Genomic DNA, 10,577 nt, shown 5'->3' with positions numbered 1-10,577 from the left:
GTTGTTTATTTCATCTAATCATTACAACTTTTCTAAATTCTCATACAAAATAAAATAAACAATTCAATTTTCTTAAATCTCAAAACAAAAATAATATTAAAAAAATATTTAAATATTATTTTATTTAATTTTTAATTTTAATCTCAATTAATCTCAACCTATTTCCTGCGAAAACAAACTAGACCTCAATTAATCTCAATTAATCTCAATTAAGTTTTCTTGCTGTTCTATCTTAGCCTCAGTGCACTTTCGGAAGATAATTTGTTGTGAAGTTACCAGTATCCGGAGTAGAATAACCAATAACCAAATATACAAGTCTCACACTTCATGATTCATCATCCAAAAAAAAATAAAAATAAAAAATAAAGAAGACCAACAACATTGTACAAAATGCCCGGGAGGATGCTCCAGGGGAGTCATAAAAGTGAACTGTACTAATTCGAATGATATTTCTTAAATAAATTGCTATAATTACAAAAAGTTTTCACAAAAATAAACTCACAAATTGACATGACTTCATGTGTATATTAGATCTACTTTATAATAAAAATAATTTTATAATCTGACGTACTACATCAAGTCACATTAATTTGTAGATTTACGTTTATAAAAAATTTTTGTGAATATTTCTTTCTTAAATTGTCACATGTTCTTTGATTATGTGAGAAGCAAATATATTTTCAGAAAGAGAAATGGTAGAGCCACCGAAAAATTGTACAAATATTTTGTATCCATTTTTTTTTAAAATTGTATTTTGCACCGATGTTCATATCCTTGAACATCTATTTTAACCTAAAATTAGTACACGAATTAAAAAATGTCTCGCATGTTCAAACGATTGGTAACACAATTTCATTGATTAGGTTGAAAGGGTTTTTCTAAGATTTTTGTTTGACTATAATGGGTCTCACTACAAATAATGTATTAACACACCAACTTATGTGTAGCAAAACTCATAATAAGAATTCCGATAGAAGAATACATTTAATAATGATGTTGAAGACCGTCTATTCAACAAGATGGTGCATAAATGAATTAAATTGATGATAACAACTAAGAATACGGCCATATTCGGATATAGAAATACTTTCAACCCATTTCATCTCATCTCACTATTCAAACCAACCAGATGAGAGATCTCAACAAAACCTTCATTAAAATTGATGCAATGTAAACATAAAACATAAAGAAGGGACTGCTAAAGAAAGAGGTTTGCAGTCCAATTGATGGACTACACAAATGTAGTTTGTAACATCAACCGAGAAAGGATCGCTGCAATTTACAGTAGTGATCTTGATGATAGGGTTATCCACATCCTCTTCCTCCAAAATTTTAAAAAGGGAAAGCACGAACATAGTTTGATAGCTATACCAACGGTAATTCACCAAAGAAATTCGCAATGAAAGTGTCAAACGTGCAGTGGGATGTGAAATCGCATGGTCAAGATTTATAAGATATGGACATGGGGAAATCAGTCTTGCTGTGCATGGATGATAGTGGCTGGAATAGACGATGGTGTGTGTGATGCATGTGTGGCCTGGGTGGCGGATGCGAGCTACTTGCAGGTCTTTTGGCAGCACTTCTACCTGAATTTTGAAGATCAGCGGCCGGTGAGCATGATGATGGTGTGCGTTTAATATTTTGTGGCTGAAAAACGGTAGATTTGGCAGCACTTTCCCGACCTAGTGGAGAAGAAATGACAATAATAAATGAAAAAAAATGCATGGACAGTGGCTTAGAGAGGAAGGCAAGGAGCGAGGAGCTCCTCCCTTGGGCGGAGAAAGCTTGGATTTTCTAGAGAGAAGGGAGAGGAAAGTAACATTCTTCTATAGATTAATTTAGAATAGAAACAGAGAACAATAATGAACAGAAAGTTTCTTTGCAGCTAATTGAAAATATCGTAATACCAGATAATAAGATGTACCAATCGAAGATTTCTGAATTAACAAGCACAATTTGGATCCCTTATCTCCTATTATAATTCAAAACTAGCTTAATGGGACTTGAACACAACACGGTAACACGAATTACTAGTTCTATCACCAAGTCCTCGGAAATTTGCTTGCAGTATGTGGGAAAAGCCACATGATTTACACAGGTTGTGTTTTCTCATGTTGCTCACATGATCAGCAAGTGTTAGTTCTTATGTGGAGGTGTGATGGCTTCCATACTATGGGAATGTGTGGCTCGGATTCTGCACGTATGCTGATCCTCCAAATTTTGTCTACTCATCCTTCTACTAATACTCGTTGGATATGCTGTCTTTGAGGAATGAACAACCATTATGAAATGAAAAAGATATCTCCCAGGTAAGATAGATACTGCATCATATGGTTTGCTAAAGCATGGAATCTGCCATCTCTTATATTACGAAAACCGGTCTAAAATTGCACAAGTAGAACAAAAGTAACAGTGCAAGATTTCTCCTGTAACTACTCCTTTATGATGAACCATGCTTTATACTGGCCAAAAGTTGGCTACGAATCAAGTCATTAACAAGTTAGTACCTTTCAGTCATCTACATTTTCTGTTTCATCATATAATATATAAAGTTCCTCAACTACAATGATTCCTTATCGAGTGCAAAAAAATTTAAAAAATCCAAACTTACATTCAGTTCAAATAGGAGAATGTGGACATAAAGTTCAGCAAGCCTGTTTCACAACCATCAGAATGATGAAGAACTAAGAGCAGAGTATTCTACCAGGATGATGAAAGTGAGAATGCTAAACCTTCTTGGTGTAGTTCAATATAATGGTCAGTCCTCGTGTTCCGCCTCACTTTCAGAATCTGAAAAAGCAAAGGCATCCAAGACTGCATAACCATAGGTGATAGCTACAAAGCAATAAATTCTTTCCTTTAACCACAACCTATCCCATATAGCATTCTTATTACATGTAGGTTAGTGATGGGGTTTAATTTGGGAAAGAAATAAAAATCTGCCGCGTCTTTAATTCAATAAATAATTGCATAATTGTCTATTTGGACCTTTTAAAGTTTTTTGGCTCTAAAAAATGAGCATTGTGAATGACATGACAATCATCTCTCATAAATTAAAATCCTAACCAACATGATTTCAAAACTTTGCCTGTGAATGTTGGATTTGATGGTAGAATGATTCATATGTGCCTATAGATTTATTATAACCACTAAAGTGCCACATGTCTGAATAATACTGCATTATTCACTGTACCAAATAAAGTGCAATGCATGCTTCCATATCTGGATTTTCAAGGGTTTGAAGATCATGTAAAACGTCATTCTGTGAAATTTTCAAAGAGTATAATAAGCTTGCAGTCAATCTCTGGATAGAAGCTTCACTTGAAAGAATTTAGATCAAAATGTGGATCTTGGACCCATGAATGGGGATATTCCCGAAACTCACAAAGAAAAAGGGAAGTGAGTTAGACAAAAAGAGAAGAAACTTAAAAATCAGATTGAAAGTAAAGAGGTAGCAGATCAAGGTTGGACGGATGCAGGAATGCCAAAGAAGAGATCGTTGCCCTTTTAGAGCCAAAGATGTTTAAGACAATATTTAAGATTTTGGACCTAACATAAAACTTTCATTATGACATTGATATGATCAGGTTTGCTAATGTAAAATTATAAAATAAATTCCAAACATAAATCTATGTTTTGTGACTAGTTATTGTGAAATCATCCTAGGGTAATACATAAACTTTTAGGCATGTTGGTTAAATAATTTCTTTGGTGAAGGAACTTATAAGAATGGATACAACGAAGTTAGATAACATTAGTCTCTTTGTTAGTTTTTATTTTTATGAATAAGGGCAATTAAGGAGTAACGATAAAATATGGCTACAAGTAGAAAATAATGTATGCAATAATGTATGCAAGTGATATAACATTGATTCCGCTCCTTAGCCTGACATTAAGTGAATACAAAACTGATTTACAAAGTTATGTGGATTGATGTGGTTTGTCAACTTATAATACTCTTTTTATTATAAAATAAATCTGACGTATTACATTATGCCATGCCAATTTGCAAGCTTCTTTCTTCTAATTTTCTTTGTATTCTTTCTAGTAATTTTGTTTGTAGGCCTAGCATTTATCATTTTTATTGCATCTTTTATACTAAGCCTTCACATATATCCTTCGTTGAATTTGAAATTCTTCTTACTTTTACCCATTCACATGCTTGTGCAGGCGTATGTGCGCTACTTTCCAAACAATGAAAATTATGCTACTTACCAGATCTAGCATCATCACCAATCTGGCCTCTTGCACGAATTTGTTCCAAGAGCATTACAAACATCAACTTCCACCAATAGATATGTACAACGAGCAAGCAGAAAAGAAGAGTATTAAACAAGTAATAATAAATAGATCCATTCACCATGTGCTTCTCCATGTCCAAGGTCAAAAGAACTTCATAGCTGCCACAAAGAAATGTAACAAAGTTAATCGATGTAGAGAGAATAATATAAAGCAGTGAAAGAACTGTCCTTCCCATAATTAGAAAAGAAAAAAAGGGCACGTGAACAAGATGTGGACCATGTGGTGCTCATCCAGATAGAATTCAAAGACACTAGGTTACTGCAGTCAAAGAAATGATGACTGCAGTTATTAAAACTATGGCACTAAGAATTCTAATAGGAAAAGGCCACATAAAATTATGTTCAAACTTGACACAATAAATGCCTTCATTAATGAAAGAAACACAATTCTGAGCTTTGTAAAAGAGATTTACATGGCAGAAACTTGAAGGTGCAAGTAGAGGAGCCTCGAAGGAAAAGGGAGGAGGACTCTCTTAACAATATAAAAACGAAATACTCAGTGCAAATTAAACAAAAAAACTGAAACTTGGCAACATCTAGTCCTGCCAAACAAAAAGTTGCCCTAAAATTCCTGATGGAAATCATGTTGTTATCTCACATGATATGATACATGGTTATATTTTTGGCCATATTTCCGTATATGTATCATATATAATGAACACGCATCCTTGAATACATATTGATGTACAAACTTGTTGGCCATGTCACAATAAATCTGGGGTAAGGAGGTACTCAAAAGTATTGACACATAACATTCACCTAGTGCTCCGAAGTATCCTGAAGGGATAGTAGATAAGGCGAAGCACAGTCCAAGAGAGAACAAAAAGAGCGAAAGAAACGCTTGCTATCTTTTCAAAGCCACTATATTTGGACATCTTTCCAACTTCTAGAAATACATCGCTTCCATCATGGAGAGCTAAAATGACCGAACCAACACGGGCAAACCTGAAGGTGGCAAATGCAGATAGATGAGCTACAGAAGACACGAGTGCATCTTGATCTAAAACTTAGGAAATATTTATAAGCAAATCATGAGCATGTGCCTGCACTAAGATTCTTTGTAGAACAAAAAGACAAGCATGTTACTTTCTTACTCATGTTCATTAACATCATCTTCTCCCTCGTGATGTTGGATAACTGTCTACCTTCTCAATTGTTAATAGAGTTTCTAGTTTTTCTAATGCATTGGCTTTCTCAACTCATGCCTTTTTAGTTTTAGATTCAATGGATCCTGGATTCAAAAGGATTATCGAATTTCAGAGGAACTTAAAAAACTTACAAGCTATGACTTTTATGAGTAATGTTACATTGTCACACTAAATAAATGGCTCTAGGTCGCTTTCTCCATTCAAGCAAGGTTTGTGAGCCTTTTCACTTCTTACATAAAAACATAAGGAGAGTAGGGCGAGAAAAGAATAAGTTGCTCGACCAAAGTTTGGAAATCAAGGTACCAACATAGACACTTTTAAGGGTCCTATTTATTGTAAAATGACTCGAGATATGTTAACATAGTTATGTATGTTATTTTTCATTTTAAAACTTCAACTCTTCTTATGCATGCACAGATCTAGGACTAGTTTTTCATTAATTATGAAATGGATCTTTTTTTTAAGAACATTATGAAATGACAAGCTGAAAGATGAAGCCTCTAAATATACCTGAATATATAAGACAGTATGATTAATATAACAGTTGCTATATGATGAACCATCGATACCAAAAAGTCGGCACGTCTCGTTTCCCAAAAGATCAGAGCAATGATGGAGTAAGTATAAAACCCGGCAGCATACATGTAGAATGCCTTCAATTTTAATCTGGCAGGGTAAAAGGTTAATTATGTGGTTATGCCTAGATAAATGAGATGTAATTATCATCAAGACCAATTAAATTAAATAAGCCAATTCTACTAGTTGCTTATATTGATAAATGCTCTGTATGAGGGTAGGAACTAACTTAATTTTCTGATCTGGCCAAACCTGATCTCCAGGCCCTACCCAAAAGTATTTGGTATTAGTGAACCATAGCTCATCATACGTAACAGAAAGAGCCAAAAGCTCTGCTGAGGAAAAATAAACGCATTTCCATGCAGACTCTTTGAATTTATTGAGTTTCTTCCTCTTATCACCTGCCTCAACGTCCAAAGTGACATGCCCCTTTCCAAAAATCATTCGCCTGGCTAATTTCTGCATCAAGCATGACCATCTAGTTCAAAATATATAAGCTCACAATTATAAGAAAAAGGGGAAAAAAAAGAGACTGCCAAAGAAGGAGAGGTAAATGTAGACATAAAAATTAAGCAGAAAGGATAGTCGAGAATGCTGAAAAAGCAGGAAAAAATTCAGAATTCCGATGTCACACAATCGTATGAACTAATGGTTACAATTGAGAAGGAATTCTTTTTTGATGATGAGGAACCTTGGAGACTATACAAACACGACATGTATTTTATCCAGTTAAACCTTGGAACCATTTAACATGCACACATCACATGTATAGGCAAATCGGCGGCTTTTCACCTGTAAGACATGATCCCTAGAAATTATTTACACCCAAGGGTTTGAGTTTTAGACCTGGGAAGAGCATTCTCCCAAGACCAAGGCCCTTACCACTTGAACCAACCCCTAGAGATTTTACAACAAAAAATAATTAAGACCATTGTTTTCTTGTCCAATGAATGATAGCCGTTGGGAGAGCAAAATGGCACACATCATCATTCCATCAAGAAAAAGCTTCAAATGGCCAACTTTGCACTCCACAAGTTTCGATAGTGCAACCAAGTTGGAAGTGACGGCTGTTCTAATAAGAGGAGTTCTTGGAGCTTGGTTGTTTGAAATCACAAATGTGGCAAAGTAGGATCTTTGCACTATTTGAGGTGGATGGAGGACTGCAATAGTTTTTTCATTCTAAATTCATTGCATTCACCCTTTAAAAACATGACTATCTTTTTGAGGTAGGAACTTCGAAAACAAATCTCACTTGCTTGTTTAAGCAACATTTCCCCTAAAATGCATGTCCAGCATGTGAGATATGTAATTGAAATAAAGAATGACTTAGAACAACTGCTCTAGTAACAAATCATATTCCCAATGTGGAACTGAAGTGTTACAGACTATTTTACTTAAAAATTTAACATTCTCATCAGGACCATGTCATGCATGCTCTAGCATTACAGCTGGTTCTAATGCCAGGTGTGGCTACCCAATGAAAGCACTAGCCACATCTGCTATATAACCCCAAAATGGTAAGTCACTTTGAAACCCTCCTAGAATCACATATAAGGCCCAATTTCAACTAGTAAGTAGCCAATGTTGTATTTAGTACTCATGACTACCTTTATAACTTACCTCTTCTATGTGGGTTATTCATACTCCCAATGTGTGATTGAGTTGTTACAAATATGTAATACCCCAGAGTTAGTATAAGAGGGTGGTGAATGAAATTGTCCCATATTGCTTGAGAAGGAGAACCTGCAATTTATAATGATTCCAGAGGGTGCCAATTATAATCTTCATTAATCCTATTGCAATATAGGTCCAAATGTGACTTCGACTTTTCTTAGGTTGTTACAAATAGTATCAAAGCCAATCCCAACCAAAAACATGGGACTTAAGCCATGTCACACAAAACAGAATTCCCTACCAAAAAGGTCAAAGATTTAAGAGGAGGAGATTGTAATACTCGAATTTAATATAAGATTGCGGTGAGTGAGATTTCACACTGCTTGGGGGAAGAAGTTCTTGCATTTTTTAATGATTTCAAGGAGCTCCAATTGTAATCTTGATTTTTCCTTTTATAGTACAAGCCCAGATGTGGTTGAACTTACCTTGAGTTGTTACATAATGTGAAGTTAAATTTGCATAACATTCGTATTAATAAACTGTCTTTCTTACTTTTCAAAAAAAATAACAATCATAATTTGCATAACATTCGAAACCAAAAATGTCTAATTTTTATTATCCTCTCTTCTATCATTCTTGTTCCTTTGTCATCATATCTTAAACAGTAATTGCGTTAGGAATAATGCATTAAGAATCCAATTTGTATGACATTTTGTATTAATATTTTATTTAATAAAATAATTCCTGAACAAGGAACGTTACATATTCATACAAATAATGTAGCTCAAAAATTACATTATATGAGATTTAGGTGTATGAATGAGAGTATAATATACAGAACATTTAAATCACAATTTTCTTGTAACTTATAAATTTAAGTGTATATTTTCACTAATAAAATTGGGAATTTTATCTGATAAGACTATAACATATCAATTATGATGACCTAACTTGATTGTGAAAGTGGTGATTTCTATTGATATGTTGGTATATTTGGATTATATACTGAGCTGAACCACACCACAGTGAATTATCGTTCTGAGTAATTAAAGTGCCACTGCTAATCCTATTGGAGTTACAATTGTATTAATGTCCTTCCGCAAGCCATAAAACCCTAGATGGTTGGCCGTGTCATTATCTCTGTGAAAATAAATAAATCCTCTCCTGTGCAGAAAGGTTAGAGAAAGAGAGAGAGAGAGAAAAATCATTATTTCCCTGGTTTGCTAAGTATGAATACAACGCTTTTGCCAAAGGCATGTAGCCTGATTGGCATAAACTCAGCCTTCAAAATGGAGGTCTGGAGTTCGAAAACTCCTCTCCACAATTAAAAAAAAAAAAAAAAAAAAAGTACGAATACAACGCTTTTAAACACAAGAAAGACAAGTGTGTGATAAATACGATGTTTCAACTTTAAGTGCACACAAAGTGTGGGATAATTGCTTGGGTTTTGTGAATACTGACCTTTTTTTCCAGAATTCGACTAATTTGAAAACAGTCAACACAAACTACAATATTAATATCAGTTCAATGGAATAACAACACTTCGAGCAGAAAAAACCGAAGACAACCAAAACCCAAAAGAATCCGACCCAAAGAAAATAAAAAGAAACATAAAAATAGTGAAAAATAAGGGATTATTTGAATACCAAAATTATCTTAACTATCTCATCGATCATTATAAATATTTTTAAATTTTTAATCAAAATATAATAAATAATTCATTTTTTTAAAATCTTAAAACAAAAATAATATTATTTTATTTAACTTTAACCAAATTTTCTCTTAACTCATTTCTTTTCAACTTACTATCCAAGTACCTCAAAGACGCATCTGTCAAGAAAAAGTCGCACAGAAGGGAAGAAGAGAGCAAAGAAGGGAACGACCAACAAGTCTTCGGGCTTCGGGTACGACTCCAGCTCCCAATCGATCCAAGCAGTGGCTCCCATCGGACCTATTCGAAGAAGCAATGCCAATCAATGGCGGAGTGATCGGTATTTCAACAAAACTGTCAAAAAGATTGACTTCGAAAGCAGAGAAAGTTGACGGATAATGGATACATGTATCCAAAAGTCTGTCTTTTTGACCATTGCAATGGTAAAGTCATGCAATTTGGGCAGACCCGGATTTTATTGACCCGAGTTTGGCCCATCAGTTGCCCTTTTTCTTTAGTGGTTTTCTTTTTGCGGTGAGAAGGAACCTAATTTTCAGTATATATGAAAGAAAGTTGATAAGAAAAACAAAAAGAAAACTAGGCTTTGGATAACCCATGGAATATAACCATAATAAAGAAAAATTACCAAACCATAACATAACGATTACAAGCCTATAACTTGCACAATGCGTGAATTGTTATGTATGAGGGGGAGAGATTTAGGGAGATCGGGTTTTATACTGGAGAAATTTAAAACAATTTATAAGACAGTTTATTTGACGAAACAATATAAAGATTTCAATAGTACATTTGAGTGGAGACTTGAATCGATTTATATTTTTATATTTAAAAAAATGAATGAAACATAAATGTTACAATAATTCATAATAAAATATTGTTTTTAAAAGGATTGCCGCTGCATAAACATAACACTTCAAGTTTAATGGGTAGAATACCTATTTTTATAGGTAGAATGCCACATCAGAATTATATGACTTTGTTTAAAATACAAAACAATATAAATGTTGAATTAGTATTTTTAGGTGGAGTCTTGAATTGGTTTATATATTTATATGTAAGAAATGAAATGAAATTTAAAAGTTACAATGATTCATAATCAAATATTATTTTTAAAAGGTTTACTGCTTCATAAATATAACACTTTAAATTTAATAGATGGAATGCCTATTTTTATGGATAGAATGCCACATCAGAATTATATGACTCTACTTTTATATATAGTAATAAATTATATGATTTGACATTATATCTTGTTTTTAGATTATG

The 10,577-nt window shown here is 33.6% G+C and overlaps 1 protein-coding gene across 4 annotated transcripts; it reads right to left on the bottom strand.

Moving 5' to 3' along the window:
- Positions 1-1,152: 1,152 nt before the first annotated feature.
- LOC108979065 (ASC1-like protein) lies at positions 1,153-9,762 on the bottom strand. 4 transcript variants are annotated; one of them, XR_001994158.2, is made up of 7 exons: positions 9,457-9,757; positions 6,255-6,484; positions 5,960-6,115; positions 5,061-5,246; positions 4,216-4,400; positions 2,612-2,790; positions 1,153-1,682 (listed from the first exon to the last, which is right to left on the bottom strand). XR_001994158.2 is itself a non-coding variant. In XM_018949647.2 (7 exons), exons 1-7 carry the CDS (start codon positions 9,583-9,585, stop codon positions 2,759-2,761), a joined length of 783 nt encoding a protein of 260 aa, XP_018805192.1. In that variant the 5' UTR covers positions 9,586-9,762; the 3' UTR covers positions 2,440-2,758. The 4 variants fall into 4 exon arrangements, 3 of the variants coding, with proteins under 3 accessions (XP_018805191.1, XP_018805193.1, XP_018805192.1); XM_018949647.2 differs by lacking the exon at positions 1,153-1,682 and having other exon boundaries at positions 2,440-2,790; positions 6,255-6,291; positions 6,427-6,484; positions 9,457-9,762; XM_018949646.2 differs by lacking the exon at positions 1,153-1,682 and having other exon boundaries at positions 2,421-2,790.
- Positions 9,763-10,577: the final 815 nt, after the last annotated feature.

The sequence above is a fragment of the Juglans regia genome, chromosome 6 (assembly GCF_001411555.2).
Source record: "Juglans regia cultivar Chandler chromosome 6, Walnut 2.0, whole genome shotgun sequence".
Classification (NCBI taxonomy): Eukaryota; Viridiplantae; Streptophyta; class Magnoliopsida; order Fagales; family Juglandaceae; genus Juglans; species Juglans regia.
The sequence above is the reverse complement of the archived record's forward strand: the minus strand, read 5'-3'. Positions and strand labels throughout refer to the sequence as shown.